The sequence below is a fragment of the Zootoca vivipara genome, chromosome 13 (genome assembly GCF_965207765.1).
Source record: "Zootoca vivipara chromosome 13, rZooViv2.hap1.1, whole genome shotgun sequence".
In the NCBI taxonomy this organism is placed as follows: domain Eukaryota; kingdom Metazoa; phylum Chordata; class Lepidosauria; order Squamata; family Lacertidae; genus Zootoca; species Zootoca vivipara.
In genome coordinates this window covers 37587926-37606465 of record NC_142596.1, presented here as the reverse complement: position 1 = coordinate 37606465, position 18540 = coordinate 37587926, and the positions used below count along the sequence as shown (strand labels likewise).

Below are 18540 nucleotides of genomic sequence, written 5' to 3'. Positions count from 1 at the left end.
TTTGTACCTAATAGCACATTATTCATTGTAAAATGACAATTCAAAGAGCAATATGCATGTTACTTTAGTGAATTCAAACCAGTAGTTTTTACACTTGCACTTAACCCAAAGGGCAGAGAAGCTATCGAAAACCGGTGATTTTTAAAGACTCCCTCACAATTGCAGTGAGGCCCCTGGGCATGTTTGTCCTTTCGGATTTCATTTCAGTGCAGGGCGATATTAGGGGGAGAAAGGCTCTTGTTTTGCCTACCGGATAAAAATGCCACTTCAGAATGTTTTTAGCCCAGACACTCATTTGGTTTTGGTCAATTGGAGGACTCCAAACATGGAGACTAACAGTGACTAACACAACAGAAATTTTACCTTCTTTACAAAACGTTTCGGCTCCAGATTTCATCAGTTGCTCTGATAAAAATGACGCTGTTCCCAAGGTCGCTTTGGTGTGGGTGGGGGTGTAAACAGTGAGGTCAAGGGGAATTAAATGCAAAGGAAAGAAAGAAGAACAACAGGGGAAGTGTACTGATCATACAGCTTGGCATTTAGGAGTTAGGGTGTGGTAATTTTCTTTAAAATATTGTTATTATTTATTAAATTTCTTCGTCGCTTTTTCTTTCCCAGGGCAAACCAAAGTAACTTACAACCAAACAGATTGACAAGTGGAACGCCCTCCCACCAGATGTCAAGGAAATAAACAACTATCTGACTTTTAGAAGACATCTTAAGGCAGCCCTGTTTAGGGAAGTTTTCAATGTTTGATGTTTTATTACATTTTTAATATTCTCTTGGGAGCCGCCCCAGAGTGGCTGGGAAAACCCAGCCAGATGGGCAGGGTATAAATAATAAAGTATCATTATTATTCCCTCACACCTCAGAGAGGAGGCCAACCTGAGAGGGCGGGATTTCACTAAGAAGGCGGGGCAAGAGGAGAGGGGAGAGTGACAGGCCCACAGGCGAGACTAGAGAACGGAGCTCCTCCTCGGAAGGTGCGTGGCTCCTGGGCCTGCCGAAGCAGAGAGGAAAGCTCAGTGGGCGGGGCCCAGCCTCAGCCGCGAGCGGATTTGTTGGCGTCGTCACCAAGCTGGGCGGTGAACGCCCGCCCAGTTTCCGCAGCAGTAGGCGGAGTTGGAGGGGGGTTGTCACTCAAAGGAGGCATGGGCTGGGCTGGCGAGACAAAGGCAGAAAAGTGAGCGGAGGTGGGCGGAGTCTGAGTGCCAGGCAGTGCCGGCCGGTGTCTGTCCGAGCGGAGGGGCGTGGCCCGAGTGGAGGGGCGGAGACTCCGGTTCCTCGCGGTGAGCTGCAACTTGCGGAGCAGCAGCAGCAGCAGCAGCCAGAACTGAAAAAAGCCATGGCGGAGGCGGCAGCCGAGAAAGGTGAGCGTGAGCCGCGCCTGTCACGTGACCGTCGTTAGGGCACGTGACGGGCTATGCCTTTTCCCCTACCCGCCGCCCCCGTTCTTCTTCTTTTGCTTAATTGCCGATGCGAGAAAGAGGAAGGAGGCGCTTCCTTGGAAATCACGTTCCTTCCTCCCATTAATAGAGAATTGAAGAGCGCGCGTGCGAGGCTCTTTGCACATGCTCAGAGGTTCACTGTGCACAAGCTCAGAATAGACTTCTTGATCGCTTGCCTGGAGGCCCTTCTTTTTTTACACACGTCTCCGGGCGTTAAAAATAAGGTCTTGTACTCAAGCCCTGCTTAAGCATTCCTCCTTGCCTTCACACTGAATTTCTTACGGGCTGAGTGGGCAGATTTCCTCCCCCTTCCCTCACTGAATATCGCCAGGTCATTTTAGAGGGGTTGTGTTTCTGTGTTTTGCCATTGCCTCTAGGGAGCCCTTGGTTCTCTCTTGCTCCACTGAGTCTGTTTTTGTGGCCCCAGTTTGAGCCCAATATCGTATTTAACCTATATGAAGATTTATATTCTGCTTCTTAACTCGATGTCCTGTCAAATATTAAAACCTAGGAAAATGTATATTGAAACTTCCAAGAAAAATACAAAATTAACCTGCAGCAAATGCACCCCTGCATGCACATGCAAATTGTAAGCTTTGCAGTGGTCAATGTGAAGTTCCTTTCTGTGATTCCTGCCCCACCTCTTATCTCTGCCAGGGAACCACATGAAAGTAGGGTCCCATTGAAATACACTGCAATATTTGATGTGAACATATTAGCTGCTTTCAGGGTGGTGATTTAAGTGCTCCCATAATTATGTTAGCAAGCAAAACCACAGTGTTGTGTCCAGCTTAGTTTTACTTAAGAGTAGACCCTTTATAATAATAATAATTTATTACTTATGGTATACCCAGCCCATCTGGCTGGGTTTCCCTTTGGAATTAATGGACCTAAGTTAGCCATGGCTATTAATTTCAAGAAGTCTACTCTTGGGTAGAACTAATCAGCAACAGCCCACAATTTCCAAGTGGGACACAACTGCCTTAGTATCAATTGTTTCATTGCACAGTGTAATTGTGAAACACAGTCATGGGTAAAATTGCCATCTGTGAAACTTTTTCCCTCCCTTAGTTTTGCAACTTTTGCCTTACGTTCATATTAACTTGTCTGTCCTCCCCACCCCCCTGCAGCTTACTACAGATTCCTTGTGCTCTTCTTCAATTGCCTCCTGACCTTTGGATCTTACTTCTGCTTTGATATCCCCAGTGTTTTGCAAGAGCAGTTTCAAGGGGTAAGTGCTTAGGTGGGATCGAGCAACAGTAAAAGGTCATATTGACTGCAGTCTTGAGACAAAATGGGTTGGTGGGGTATAAGTACAAAATGTCTCTGAGCCCAAGTCTTTTCAAGCTGACCAGGTCAAAGAAGAGAGCTGTTTCCACAGCTGAAGGGCATATATGTTGGAATTATTTTTGTTGCCACCAGGACTCAAGGAAAACTGATAGTTTAAATGCCGTCACCGTTTCTACAGACCAGATTTGTACATCTTTGTGCAAAGTGCAACAGACCTGGAATTCATCTTCAGTTGGAGTACTTTAGACATCAGGGGTGGGGAACACATGACCTCCCAGATGTTGGACACCAACCCTCATCAGCCTCAGCCAGCATGACCAATGGTCAGGGATGATTATGGGAATTTTAGTCCAGCAACATGAGGTGTCTCATCCCTGGATTAGAAGGATTCTTTACTGAGGATAGGTTTATCATCATATGTACAAATGGAAAACTCAGTTCTGTGAATGGCCAAAGTGGTACCATTTAGAGGAGAGGTATTGGTAGGGACCCAGGTGGCCCTGTGGTTAAACCACTGAGCCTAGGGCTTGCTGATCAGAAGGTCGGCGGTTCGAATCCCTGTGATGGGGTGAGCTCCCGTTGCTTGGTCCTAGCTCCTGCCAACCTAGCAGTTCGAAAGCACGTCAAAATGCAAGTAGATAAATAGGAACCGCTACAGCGGGAAGGTAAACGGCATTTCCATGTGCTGCTCTGGTTTGCCAGAAGTGGCTTTGTCATGCTGGCCACATGACCTGGAAGCTATACGCCGGCTCCCTCGGCCAATAATGTGAGATGAGCGTGCAACCCCAGAGTCTGTCACGACTGGACCTAATGGTCAGGGGTCCCTTTACCTTTACTGTATTGGTAGGCTCCAGGGAGACATGAAGGTTTGCAGAACTCCCCAAAGCTTCCCAGCCAGGACTGAATGAGCCCAGTGGTCACAGAACACTGGTTTAGTGTTGGGAGGGGAACAAGATATAAGGTGAAGGTCTCTCTCAGCTCTCCAACTCTGTCAGCTAAGATCCTTTCAGTAGAGATAGACCTGGAATCTTTTGCATGCAGAGCACTGATCGATTGCTGAGCTGTGGTATTGGCCTGTCATAAAAGTATATGTCTTATCCAATGATTTAAAGTCATTTCCCTCCTTTTGTATGAGGGCCAACCAGTTCCTACTCCCTACCTATGATTCCCAAGAGTCCTAAGAGTTTGCTATATGAAATAACCTTAGGAAATAGATAAAGAGCACTAGCCACCTAAGGCAAAACAGGCAGCTTGGGTGTCTTGGAATGGCTGGATCCAGATGTCCACCTACTCAACCTCTTGTTTATTTCTGGAACTCATTTCCTTTTACTCTGACTTGTTATATAGAATCTAACCTGTCCCAATGGCACACACCACAATGGCACAGGGCATAATGGAACTGACTGTGTGGAAGGCCTGGGAATGACGCCTGAAGAGTACAATCTTCTGTATGCTATCTATGCCTGGACGTAAGTCATTCTTCTATATCTTCCTATATACATTAAAAAGTAAGGCTATCGGCATGCTGCAGTTTCAGGGGCTACTGATAGGCCAACTACAGTGTGACAAATGGCAGATAGGCAAGTGAGAAAGTAGCATGGGTGGCAGGTGGCCCAAGCGAGCTGTTTAATTCTGTGTGTGTGTGTGTGTGCACACGCGCGCGCGCTTCACAGTGCCATTTGGCCAATAACTGAGTGAAGCTTTCCCCTCCATTAAATGCAACTGCAGCAAGGTTTGGCAGAGTGTAGAGGGCTACTTCACTGAGCAAACACCCCCTCCTTTAAACGCCTAGTTTTATATTTATCTTTTAACTATACCTCTGTATATGTGGGGATGTATGTAGGAAAGGCTGTCAGTGGCTACTAACAATGTTGACTGTGTTCTCCTGTCAGAGGCAGCATGTATCTGAGTACCAGGTACTGGGAATCGCAAGTGCAGAAGGTGCTATGTTCTCCTATCACAGAATTGTAGAGCTGGAAGGGACCACAAGGATCATCAAGTCCAGTCCCCTGTAATGCAGGAATCATTTTGCCCAACGTGAGGCTCGAACCCACAACCCTGAAATCAAGAGTCTTATGCTCTACCAACTGAGCTATAATCTGGGCTGGTATACATCTGAGTACCAGGTGCAAAGGGTACTATGTACTCAAGTCATGTTTTGGGGCTTTGCATAGGGCATGTGGTTGGTTACTGTGAGAGCTAGATGTTAGACTAGATGGGCCTTTGGTCTGCTCCAGCTGGGCTCTTCTAACACAGAAACAGTAAATAAGTAGAAGCAAACACTTTTTTTTAACCCACCCAATAACTCTTTTTTTTCTTTTGTTTCCCACAGCAATGCACTGGTGGTGATCATGGCTGGCTTCTTAATTGACAAACTGGGAAATCGCTGTAAGTTCCAAGGCGTTGAACTATGGCTGATTGTTCGCCCTCCCCACTTGACTGCTTGCTTTCAGAGGTCATCTGGTGAATCCATTCTGTGTGCTCCTTTGTTTTCCATTTGTTTTCTGTGACGCAGTTGGCAAGGATGCAAAACGGGACTTTTTCTTATGCGGCACCCAGCTTTAAACACTAATATGAGCACTTTGAATTGGGCCCGGAAACAAACTGGAAACCAATGAAGCTGTTTTAGAATGGTGTTGTGTGCGTTAGAATAAACCTGTGTGAATTGGAATATATCTGTGCACAGTTTATGGTTGATTCCAGCATTTAACAGAACAACCCAAACTGTGGGAAAGTTCCCACTGGTGATACACCAGCTTACCAGTATACCTGAAGGAGCGTCTCCACCCCCATTCAGCCCCAGATACTGAGGTCCAGCTCCGACGGCCTTCTCTGTAGTGGCGCCCTCCCTGTGGAACACCCTCCCATCAGATGTCAAGGAAATAAACAACTATCTGACTTTTAGAAGACATCTGAAGGCAGCCCTGTTTAGGGAAGTTTTTAATGACTGATGTTTTACTGCATTTTTAATATTCCGTTGGGAGCCTCCCAGAGTGGCTGGGGAAACCCAGCCAGATGGGTGGGGTATAAATAATAAATTATCATTATTAAAAGCCAGTGCGTCCAAACCCCAGTTCAGGAGACACTGAAGCTGGCAGAGAGTCTTTCTGCCAATGTGGGATTTCTTCTGCCAGTGGTTCTCCAGATGTGCTGTTTCCCAGCTCAACACATCCGGAGTTTGGGTTGGTGGAGGCTAGTCCATTAGAGCGAATGGGGCACTGACCGGCCAACTCAATCTGCCCTCAGCTCACCCCCACCTGCCTTATGTTCTTACTTACAACCACCGCAGAAGGTAGCACTGGTTGTCAACTTCCTCCTCCTTAGTCTCAGTGTTGCCCTTGTGGGATTCAGGGGGGAGGAGGATGGGGACAGAGCTGCAATTACCTGTCATTGGCTCTGTCTCCACTTTGCTCTGGCTTCACATACCATTGGCCTCCTGCCTCCTGCCCTGCCATTTGCAATGGGTACCAGCCGCCACTGGTTTGGATTACACAATATCACGGGAACAGCGTTCCCTGAGATGTGCCCGTTTGCAGTGAACCAAAGACATGAAAAATGGGTCAGTGATGTTTCCCTGTTGGATGTCATTCCAGTTAATAGACAGGCATTGCATGCTCAAGTCTTATTGAAATAGTCATAGACCTGGATCCAAGAACTGGCATCCTCTTACTCCTCCAGTTTGCATAGTTGTTAAAAGCCCATTTGCCTTGATTTAATGAACTTCTTCCATCTTCTTCTTCTTCCCTAGTTGGTGTATTTCTCTTCTCTTTCCTCACTGTCCTGGGATCATCCATATTTGCTCTGGGCTCTCACTTCAGAGGAACTCCGTACCTCTTGCCGCTGATGCTGACGGGCAGGTTGCTTTTCGGCTCTGGAAACGGGTCACTGACAAGTAAGGAGAGAAAGAAATCATTTTTTTCAGTTAATACAGGGGTGGCTTAATTTTGTAGATTTTAATTGCTGTGCATTGCCTTGGGGAATCCGGGAATCCAAAAGCATATGTGTTTTTCATGGATAAATGTCTGTACTGGTGATTGAAGACGCTCTGATTTTCATTTCTGGCCTTTTCCCTTCTCCTAGTGTTCACGTGGTTTCACATTTAGCTATTGTTTGTGACTGCTCTGTTCATTACCTTGAGTATTTTATGAAAATATGGGCTATAAATTTTGTTATCAACTCTTCTCCATTTTCAGCATCTATCTTTCTCATGAAATCACTCGATAACACTGCTGTCTTTTCTGCTTTTTGAGTTGTGCAGAATCGTATCACAGCCTTCTGGTTCAAGGGGAAAGAGTTGGCTCTGGCGTTTGGGCTAACGCTCTCCTTTTCCCGGCTTGGAAGTGTGCTCAACTTCTTCTTCACCCAGCAGTTTGAAAGTCACTTTGGCATCCAGTGGACTCTCTGGGGAGGTGAGTTTCATGTCAGCTTACCTCTACAGCAGGGGTGGAGTACCATTTTCACCCTGAGGGCCACATTCCATTCTGGACAACTTTCCACGGCCCACATACCAATGGTCGGTGTGGTCAGAGGAAAAAGTGGTCAGAACAGCGAACATGAATTTTCCCTTTGTACAGTAGGCTGTTTTCTACGTACACTCTCGCACTCTCCTCTCTGCTCCATCCTGGCAAAACAAGAAGCATTATCAGAGTCCCAGGGAACATTCCAGCCAGACCAAAACAAACAAACTCAATCAGGGCTGGTGAGAGATGTGACTAGAGATAGTGTGTGGTGTCTGGGGAGAGTCCCAGGGGCTTGATAGAGAGACCTGGAATGCTGTGTTGGAACTCCCCCCCCCCCTAAATTTCCCATTCCTGAATTGGAGCCTTTCAAGAAGGTCAGTTTATATTGCAGCAAATACACTGTGTCATCCCTCAAACAAGCACTTCTGTGTCCGAAAGACCATATTTTCACCAGTAAGAAGTAGCAATGCTTGTTGCTGGACACAATATGATTCTTCACTTGGTTATTAGGTCCGTTGCAATGTGAAATGCTGTCTGGAATGTGGTTGCATGCATGTGCAGGCAGCTAGTGCCCTGTGGCATCATTGGTGATGAACAACACAATTGTTAATGCACTTCCAAGTAGGAATTGTGCTTTGGTTCCAGTAGGGGTGGTCATCCTGCAAAGACGACCATAAGTGACTAGCTAAAATATATGTGTGTGTTGCGGGGGGAGAAGACTCATGCCAGTTTCACCTGTAGCATTTTTTTTTTTGCAATTAGCTGGGCTTCCTGTCCCCAAATGAACCTGTAATGGTGCTGTAGCGGCTACTCTTGAGTAAAGACGTCCCCGTCCGTTCTGTCTTTAAGAGGTTTATTGTTCATAGTATTTACAGTGCAGAGATAGCAGAAAACATGACCTCTCAGTCACTCGCAGAATCCAGGAGTGGATGTTTCCGGCTGCGTGACCAGCATAAGAGTTCGGGCACCCCGAAACGCCTCCTCCCGACCTTACGTTTGGTGGCGCGCCTTAATTCAGGCACCGGAAGGGGCTGCATGCTCCCCTCCACCTGCTGGCCAGGGCATTGCAAAGGCTCTCTAATATCTCCGAGCCCTGACTCCTCCATCCTATTAACTTCCTCATTCCCCCCACCTGACCCGCTGCTGCTGCACTCACTGTGCGAAGTGCTGGTCAACAGGAGAGGCGGAGGCTCCCTGTACGGAGGTCCCCTGACAGAACCCAAACCACGTTCTTGTCTAACACACCCTTAAAGCATTCCAGTGATCACAGTCCCACCCATCAGTCGTTTCTCTCTGCCTGCAGGGACTTTGTTATGTGTCCTGGGCTTCCTTTCTGCTGTCGTCGTCAGTGTGCTGGACAAGGTGGGCACGAAGCAGCTCGGATTGGATGGAGTTATCCAGCAAGAGTCCAAGAAAGTGGTACGTGAGGCAGAAGTTGCATTGAGCCACATATGCTTGCTTTTCCATTGTGAGCTTTGTGTGTAAAGGCCCAGAGCCTCGTTTATCATTGGCAGCCAGGAGAGGGAGCAAGTGCCTTTTAGCAAAAGTCTCCAAGCTGTAGCTCTCCAGTTTCCTTTTTCTGCAAAGAGGGGTGGGGTGGCAGTTATCTGAGTGGCCTGTGACCCTGAAAGCTTTTTGCCCAGCAAGTATGTTTGACTGGCAGCTGTTTGGCCCATCTAGGACAGCCCCATGAATTTGGACCCTGATTTTGAGTCCGCAGTGACCTGGATTTTTGGTTCTCATTGCCATGGCACGATGTAATCTTATTTGTGGGGGCCCTGCTTTGCTCTGCAGCTTCATGCACTGTTGGTTTATTACCAGAAGAACAGGAAAGGGTCTCTTTCCCCCCTACATTCAATGTAGGGAGCCCCTAACGCAGGCTATAAAGATACTGGCATGAACTGCCAGAGCCAGATTTGAATGAAACCAAAATGCTGCACTAGGCTTAGTGCTGGATTTATGCACAGGCTAAGTATTCCATAGTTTACAGGCCCAAAATATATATTTTTCACTATATCCCAAGTTTTACATAATTGATTTTTAAAAATAAAAGAAACGGGGAAACAGAGTCTCTGATATGATACCTGCTCTGTCCCTGAACTAGTGTTGTCACAGAATATTTCCGATTTTATCCTTCCTGACTAAAAAGGTATAATAATAATAATCTGTGTGGTGATCCTCCTTCCTTAGGTGGTAGTGGTGAAAATTCAGCCCTAGAGCAGGGACAGAAGACCTGAGGCCCTTCAGGTAATCTTGGACTTCACCTCCCATCAGCCAGAGCTGGCATGACCAGTGGTGAGGAATGATGGGAATTGTAGTCCAGGCACACCTGAAGGGCCAGAGATTCTTCATCCCTGCCCTGGAGCTTTAAACCTTCAGAGTTTTGGAGGAGGACATGCTGCCATTTGCGTAAGTTACAGGAAACCTCTTAGGAGCAGACTGACAACTGAACCAATGACTTGGGAGATGTAGCCTGGACAGTCATCTGCTTGAGATGCTTTATATCTGGATCTCCTGCATGGAGCAGCGAAGTGAACCAGATAGTTGAAAAAGACCCTCCAACTCTGTGATTCTATGATGTGCATTTTTTTTTCTCTAACTGGCAGCGGGTTCAGGATGTCCGACACCTGCCACTTCGCTATTGGCTCCTGGTCCTGACCATCATGTTTTTCTACAACGGGATCTTTCCTTTCGTGGCGGATGCCAGGTAAACGGTTTACTGTGGTGCTTTTAGTGACTTGTCCCAATGCTGAGGTTTGGTTGAAGCAGGAAGAAGTATGAATGTTAAGAAATAAGTGAGAAGTAGGCAGACTGGCCCAAACTCATATGGACTGGGCAGCAGAGTCCCCTCCACTACATTAGTTTTGGCTGGCTCTGCCTTGCCAATCTGGTTCTCCTATGTGGCCGTAGAACAAACTAGGCCTAGAAGGGTTCAGGATTACTAGTTTCCAATGTATTCCCTGTTGGCAAATCAATACCATCCCCGTTGGACTTTAAACTTGTAGGATGAACTATGATTAAATGGCTGCAGGTCCATTTCTGGGCCCAGTTCAAAATACTGGTGCACACTTTCATTTTTTTTAAAAAAAGAAATTTTTATTACTTTATTACTTTTATAATATTATAAACACAGAAAACAACAACATAACAAAGAACAAATACTTTACAAACAATAACAAAACATAAAATCATTTACACTTTTCCTTAACTTCTCTTACCATTATCTTTGGGACTTCCCCAAGTCCCCCCTATCTGATTTCCATTTCCAACCATCACTAGCAGTTTCGTAATCGTCGCCTTAAACATTTTCCACCTTAATATATTTCAATTCTTTACATCAAAAACTTCACATTACAGTCACCTTTATATCTCTCCTAACATCTATCTAGATCCCCAAGCCTAAAATAAATATCTTCCACAGAAGTCCACACTTGTACACCACAATATTTCCCTAGATATACTTTAAACTTGTTCCAATCTTCCTCCACCGACTCTTCTTTCTGGTCTCGGAGTGCACACCTTCAAAGGAGGGATGAAGAGCCTGTGGCCCTCCCAGGTGTTGCCAGCTACAACTCCCTATATCACTGGCCATGCTGGCTGGTGCTAGTTGGGAGTCCAACATCTGGAGGTTTGCAAGGTTCCCCATCCCTGCTTCAAAGTACTTTATGGCTTGGAACCAGGGGAGATGAAGGTCTGACTTTTTGCTTCTGTTGCATGAGATGATTATCAGAAGACTGTCTTTCAATGTCTTATGAAGCATCTCAGTGATTTCAAAATGCAGTAAAAACCATATACAATTATTATTACAGTGGTACCTCTACTTACGAATTTAATGTGTTCCGAACGCACATTTGTAAGTCGAAAAAAATTGTAAGTCGAATCCCATAGGAATGCATTGGGAGAAAAAATTCGGAAGTCGAAGCCACCCTATCTAAAAATTCGTAAGTAGAAATAATCCTATCTAAACCGCATCCAAGATGGCGGACGGAGCTCCATTCGTAAGTAGAAACATTCGTAAGTAGAGTTACCACTGTATTTTTTTAAAAAGCATTCTAAAACAGATAAAACATTCTAAAACATTAAAGACATTCTCTCAGCCAGTGACCTCAGGAGCACTGCATTGTAGCCATCAAATGTCTGGGTAAGCGGGAATGTTTTAAAATTCTTGCTAAGCCAATAATGAGGGAGACAGACAAACCTCAACTCATTACTGTTTCGGGAAAGTTCTTCAAGGGTGGGAGATCAATCCTAATAATAGCAGCAGCAACAACTCCTCCTCTTCCTCAAGCAGGAGGGTAGAAACCAAAGGCCTGATACTTTTGCAGAGCTTTCAGAAGTCATTAATTCTGGAAAGAGTCCTCCTTTCAATATATCCTGAGTGGCTGCAGCCAAAAAGCCCCCTGGCACCCGGCCAGCTTCTTGGGCTGTGCTTGGTCTTCAAAGTGCCCTACATGGCAGCTCTTGGGTCGTATTGCAGCTTCCTCAAATTCACAGGCTGGGGCTCCTTTTCTTGGCCTTGGGAGGCTTGGATCTCATCCTTCTGGATTCCACCTTAAAATGCTGTGACCTTGGCAGATTTCCTGCACTGCTTTTCTACATCAGCAAAATGAGCATTGGATTGGAGGGGTTGAGATGTGACATTAAGGTACAGTAAGGCAGTTTTAGACTCTGGACTTAATGGGTCTTTTTTTTTTTTAGGGGGGGGGTTGTCTTTAGATGGTCATGTGTATTACGCCACTTACTATGAAATGTGGCAAGCTAGCCATGCTGTGTTTTGGGGGGCATCCTCCTCATTCTTTTGATGTCTGCCTCAAAGTCCTGCCCTGATAGCACCACTATGTTAGGTAAGTGCAAAGCAGAACAGGAGTTTTGCTAGGGATTTAAAGACTCTCTGGGCACAGGCATGGTCTACGGCAGGGGTAGCCAGTGTGGTGGCCTCCAGATGCTGTTGTACCATAGCGCTGATCAGCTATTGTTTTTATTCTCAGGGAGTTCTAGCAATTGTAATGAGGGTCTCCTAATAGCTCCCAGAACCCTTAGGAAACTGCAGGGACTCCCTGGGGGAAGCCACGATTGTTAAACAGTATTTAAAATATATGGTGCAGATGTGGCCATTTGTCTGCAGAGGCCCTTGAAAGAAAGCAAGGCAGAAGAGCTCAATTGTTTCCATATGGATGAAGAGGAAAACTTTCTGTCACGTAATCTTGAATCTTAATGGGCTTTCTCTCTCATGCAACCCTTTTCAGCAAGTTTATCCAAGATAAGTATCCTGGCTACAGCCAACAGGCAGCTGCTTACATTGCTGGTGCGGTTTACGACAGCTCCCTTGTTCTCTCAGCGGCAGTTGGCATACTGATCGTAAGTACTTGTGTCACTGGCTTTGGCATAATGCTTGGGGCGGGGGGTTGGAATTCCTTGGCATGGTTTCTGCAGGGTGAGAGCTGCACATTCAGCTATTCCAGTGGAGTAGCAGGATTTTGCAAATCGAAATCTCATTTTATACACGGAAAACTACTGCATTTTAGACAACCAAGCAGATCACCAAGCAATACAGCAGTGTATGTAAAATTACTACTTTTTTCATCTTTCAGGATTATGTTGGACTGAGAGGTGTATTTGCAGTTGGCTGCGCAGTGCTGACTTTGCCCGTCTTTGCCCTCTTGGCTTTCACGTTTGTTCCTCCACTTGTCTCTACCATCTGGCTGGGCATTACCTACTCCTTTGCAGCAGTAAGTTATCAGAAATGTGATGTTATCTCCCCTTCCTGGTTTCTTCTTCCCTAGAATACATGGGATTGGTTCTACATCATTTACCCTAGCACTTGCCTCATTAGAGGAAGTTTCCATGTTCCCTCTTTTAGGTACATTGGTGGAAACAAAAGCTGAAGCTGAAAAAACCCATTCCTCCTAGTTTAACAATCTTACTTCTCAAATCACCTATTTTCTCACTGTTTCTGTTGCTTCAATCACCTCTTAACAGGCTAGCATGTGGCCCTCTATACCCCTTGTGGTCCCCCAGGCAACATTGGGAACAGCCATGGGGCTTGCAACATCCGTACAGATGATTGGAATTGGCCTCTCTAATGTGATTGTGGGACGGATTCTGGGAACGAAGTCGAGGTGAGAATAGTTGCCTTCCTTCCTTCCTCCCTCACCGTTGTGCCATCAAAAAATATGACACCATTGTCACCATCACTCCCGAACCCCAGATCCCATGTTGCTCCAAGGCTTGGTGATGGGTTCACATTATTTTGCATATGTCTACATCAGGGGTCCCAAAACTAAGGCCCGGGAGCCGAATGCGGCCCAATCACCTTCTAAATCCGGCCCGCGGACGGTCTGGAAATCAGCATGTTTTTACATGAGTAGAATGTGTCCTCCTATTTAAAATGCATCTCTGGGTTATTTGTGGTGCCTGCCTTTTGTTTTTACATGAGTAGAATGTGTCCTTTTATTTAAAATGCATCTCTAGGTTATTTGTGGGGCATAGGAATTCGTTCATCCCCCCCCCCCAAAAAAATATAGTCCGGCCCACCACAAGGTCTGAGGGACAGTGGACCGGCCCCCTGCTGAAAAAGTTTGCTGACCCCTGGTCTACATGATTGGGCTGCCATATTTCCGCGATTTCGTCTGTTGAAAATGGCATCTGGGTGGAATTTTCGGAAACCAGTTAAAATGTCTGGGGAAACCCAGGCGTATGGCAGCCCATATTGGAAGTGTTGAATTTTTGGTGAATTTGGTGAATTTTTGGGTGGGGGGAGATGAAGAAGAAGAAGAAGAAGAAGAAGAAGAAGAAGAAGAAGAAGAAGAAGAAGAAGAAGAAGAAGAAGAAGAAGAAGAAGAAGAAGAAGAAGAAGAAGACGCAGCCCACAATTTTGGCCAAAAATGAATAATTCCAGATTTTCACTTCTTCGAATTATGGCAACCCCACTACATGAGGGGATGTAAATTCTCAAGCAATTGGCTGTCTTGTTTGCTATATGTACATTTATTATTATTTACCTTGCAGTGAGTTAAAGATCCCATTGTGGCGATGGCAACAGATGATGGTCTTCATGCTGGCAAACACCATTGCTTGCATTGTTGCCTCCATCAGCCTCAACATAGTGGACAAGAAGCAGGTAAGGATCAGTATTTGGGGCATTTGCCATAAAGAAGCCTAATTCTGCTCCACATTCCTGCCTGATATCTTTCCTTTTTAAATAAAAAAAGAGGTTCTGCCCCAAAGTTTTCCTAAGGAAAGCATCATATTGCACAGCGAAGATTGGCTAAAATTTCAGAATCCCAAACTGAGCCATTAATAAGACTGGCGGTGGCAGCAGAGTTCTGTCCATTTCTTTTGATTTTTGGTCCTCTCTTGTTCTTTATGCCATATGCTAATAAGTCAGGTTTCCCCAGCAAAGATGCTGTAGTGCAGGTAATCCCAAATCCTACCAAAACAATATCACGGCACATTGGTTTTTTAAAATTTAGTTGTTGCTAATTAAGAAAACATTGGATGACTTTATGCAAAGCTACGAGGTTCCACACTGTATCCAGAAATGGAGGGTTTTGTCTTGCTGCATTTTCTAGTAAGAAATAAATGTTTTAGGGAGTTGCTTTCTGTTCTTAGGCACCTTTTTCATGAGAGAACTGTAGAGCAAGAGGGGAAGCAGGTCGCTAAACAAATGAGTCTTAACTTTAGACACACCCAGCCTGACTCGTTATTACTGCTAATTACTTTATTTAAAATAGAGATGAGGAGGTTGCAGCCTTTACCTCTTGATATGGCTTGTGGGCGGTGGCAGATATGGTGTTAAAACTTCTCTGCTGCTGCTGTCATTACGACCAACTTCCCTGAATAAGGCCACGGGGTGTAATTATGACCAGGAGGTAAAGCTTCTCAGGCAGACCTGATAGAATGTGATTCCTGTTTTATATGGTGGTGAAATAGGGTTTGTAAAAATTATAGTCTAGCACCCCAGCTGACAGCGAGATTCCAAAACCCCAAAATAATGCCCAGTTTCATTTTCCTGACTTCTATCTTTTTCTAGGGTGGAACATTGAACCGCTCAACAAAGCGCTCATCAACAGAGGAGCCTGCCAGGCTGCCTGTAGACACAGCCCCACTCCTAAGTGAGGTGGAAGATGAAGGATCCATCAACTAGGAAGCCCTCTGTGGGCTACTGTCTAATATTTCATTAAGGAATCTAAACATAAGTCCAACTTACAGCACAGTCCCTTTTTAGGCCCTCGTATAAATATAAGTCGGGCTTATGTTACCGGTAGGAACAAAAGGGAAATCTTACACTACGAGGTTCTACAAATCTGCCATGTGCCAAGAAACCCTGTAATACTGCCTCTTGGGCACTGGAGCAGTTTAGCTGCGGTCATAGAAGAATACTTGAACAAGAGGACAGTTATTTCCAGCTCCTGGCTCTCCAGTACAGGCAGAATTTTTCTGCATGTTGCAGTCTTGAAAAGCACAGAAGTCAAGTCAAATCCTACTGAAATCCTACTGAAATCAATGGGAATTCAGTGAGTAAATCTGCAAGTTACATCTTTATCGTATAAGACCCACTTAAGCATTGGGATATTCAAAACATGTCTTCTAAGAATCTCAGTTGCAGGCCTAGGTATCTATCCTGTTCTTATGTTTGCAGGTAGTGTGGACATCCCCTTCAAACGTAGCACAATCTCTTGGTGAATGTGAGCCTCAAAAAGCTATGGAATGAATAGGAGTCAGTATTATTTCATGCTGGTTCATGCCCATGTCTTGACCTAATCCGTTTTCTATGACAGAGGCCCCAAACAAAACCTAGTGTGTATGCACACTGATTCCTTGATGTTAGCCAAAATAACAAATAGGAACTGCAGCAAAATACTGCATTGTGGACTGCTCCAGTTCAAGGTTATAAGACCACAAGAGCAGCCCTTGCTAGGTCTGTCCAAAAGCCCCTCCAGTCCTGTATTCCATTCTCACAGTGACTAATCAGATGTTTATGGGAAGCCCACAAGCATCACCTGAACACAATAGTGTTCTCTCCACCTGTCATTCCTGGCAGTTGACATTCGGAGGCATACTGCATCTGAAAGTGAGGGAGACTACAGATGAAAGGGCTATCGCTACACTTTGTGGTAGTTCTAACCATGCACTGCTTGGGTTGCAGTCAGCCGTGCCCTTTTCCAGAATGCTTTATTCCATCCCAAGATGGCTACTCATTGGGCATCCACTCCTTAACATTTCCCTCAAGCTGCTATCTGCCTCTTGTAGTGCTTAGATTGACAATTGGAGAGTGAGCTTGCTATTAGTATATAGGACATACATGCACATGCAGTGGATGAAAAGAAATACTTTACTTATTTGATGGTCTTAGAATTATTGACAAACATAAGTGCAAATTGATCAAGATCCACTATGGAGAAGTTTTCAGTGAGTTGGTTGCCTGCCTGCAAATTCCTACATTCTTGCATTGCTGGGAGTTGGACTAGATGACCCTTGAGGTCCCTTCCAACTCTACAGTTCTACGATTCTGTGAAGCAGATGCTAGCACCTTCCTTCAGGCTATTAAATCTTGCCAAAACTTGTCCATGATTACATTCAAGAGCTTGGATGTGGAGCCAGCAACACAACATGTACTTGGCTTTCATCCCAGGCTTTTAAATGGATAATGTTGGCTGTGAGCTATTTGAATAACATATCTATAATATCAGGAGTGGTAGAATCTGTGGCTCTCTAGATTATTGGTGGATTACAGCTTCCATTATGCCCAGCTACTAGCCATTCTGGCTGGGGGCTTATGGGAATTCAACAATATATGGAATACTACTAGTTATCTCTGCTCTGCAGTAAAAATTGTTCAGAAAGCTGAATTTGATTAATGCCCTTAGTTTAAAAGGTTTTCACCTAATAGGTCTTACCTATTGCATGAATGTGGGCCTTGCCCAGTCTGCAAATGCCCATACGCAGAGAGCTTCCACCAACAATACAGTGTTTGGAGTAAAGTATTTCCCCCCCCCCATACCTGCTATGAAGTTCTTGCTCTGCTGATGTCCAAAGAGTTGAGGCTTTTGTGCTCATGTAGCTTTCCAGCACACACCACATCAGTATTACTAACATAGGACTGTTACGGAGAAAGTACTTCCAAGTCTTCCAAAAGGAATGATGTACATCACTAAATATTCCTACTCCAGCAATGGGTAAGGTGGCAGCTATTACCAGCATCATCCTTCGGTGGTACTAGAGTTTAGTAATGTAAACATAAATTTATAGGAAAAGTGTAGGCCATATTTTTGGTCATAAGGCTAAAGAAAAATCTGAAGCAGGACAGTACTTTGATTCTTAGAAGCCTCAAAGAGAGGCTTGTCAGATTAATAACACACAAGTTTAAAATGTAGTACTCTACCCAGAACAACTTCCAGTCTTTCCCCCTTTGCCACAATATCTCTTTTTACACCTCGTGATTATGTACAGAATCTTCTACGCTATACTGCAACAACATTAACAGAATGCTGATTTTGGCTTGCTAACGCCACTAGGAGAAATGAATTAAAGATTTTTAATATTTCTTAAATGATTTCCTTGAAGTTGTGTGACCACACTTTAGTGTTAAATCACTAGCACAAGTTGATTAACTTAATGACAACACTGCTCATTTTCAAGTACTGGAGAAAAGAGTATTGCTTAATGTTGCTGAGAGGTCAAATTAAGAACCATCTGCAGGCAACCAGAGAACTGTATTGAAAGGCAGCTACTATCTTCAGCTAATGTGAGGACAGAACAGATGGTACAGAAATGAATCCAATAAAGTTAACGCTTCTTTCATAGTGATTGAAGACCGAGTCAGCCTTAAGGTATTTTACTGCAAAAGAAACATTCTGTTAGCAATATTAAAAAGTGAAGGAGGTAGAAAAAAATCCCCTCCTTGCATACTGTATATATTTTGAAAATGGACTATTTGTAACCTGCTCCAAAGATGTTGAGGTAATAATAATAATAATAATAATAATAATTTATTATTTATACCCCACCCATCTGGCCGGGTTCCCCCAGCCACTCTGGGTGGCTTCCAACAAAACACTAAAGGGGTTAAGGTAGGGGTTAAGGTTAAGGTGAGAACAAGTCAGTAAAGGGTTTCAAGTCACTGTAGCATAGCTAATGACAATACCACTTCACTGGCCAATAACACACAAAATAAAGTTCTGCGTATTCTGTTTACTTTTTCTTGCAATAGTACTGGCATCAGTGAATTTACACAGCAAAGCATGGGGAACTCTTCTAATAACTTGCATAGCCAAATTGGATGGTGCTTCACTGAGTACAAAAGGACAGGTCTTAGAAGACGGTTACAATCATAAAGTTGA

At 44.7% G+C, this 18540-nt stretch overlaps 1 protein-coding gene across 2 annotated transcripts; it reads left to right on the top strand.

Annotated features, from left to right (window-relative positions):
- The first annotated feature begins 1159 nt into the window (after window positions 1-1159).
- Window positions 1160-17750, top strand: LOC118092717 (lysosomal dipeptide transporter MFSD1). 2 transcript variants are annotated; one of them, XM_035131157.3, is made up of 13 exons: window positions 1160-1370; window positions 2579-2679; window positions 4086-4207; window positions 5071-5126; window positions 6487-6630; window positions 6989-7147; window positions 8502-8617; window positions 9805-9905; window positions 12445-12556; window positions 12790-12927; window positions 13178-13317; window positions 14207-14318; window positions 15231-17750. In XM_035131157.3, the coding sequence occupies exons 1-13, from the start codon at window positions 1346-1348 to the stop codon at window positions 15342-15344; spliced, it is 1440 nt and encodes a 479-aa protein (XP_034987048.3). In that variant the 5' UTR covers window positions 1160-1345; the 3' UTR covers window positions 15345-17750. The 2 variants fall into 2 exon arrangements, with proteins under 2 accessions (XP_034987048.3, XP_088513477.1); XM_088657351.1 differs by lacking the exon at window positions 1160-1370 and adding an exon at window positions 1654-1672.
- The last annotated feature ends 790 nt before the right edge of the window (window positions 17751-18540 follow it).

Bases quoted from the DNA above. Each gene is read 5' to 3' on its own strand.
- LOC118092717 (XM_035131157.3), top strand. From the start codon at position 1,346: ATGGCGGAGGCGGCAGCCGAGAAAG. The intron at 9,906-12,444 runs GTAAACGGTTTA...AACCCTTTTCAG, and splicing joins CCTTTCGTGGCGGATGCCAG to CAAGTTTATCCAAGATAAGT. The intron at 12,557-12,789 runs GTAAGTACTTGT...TTCATCTTTCAG, and splicing joins CGGCAGTTGGCATACTGATC to GATTATGTTGGACTGAGAGG.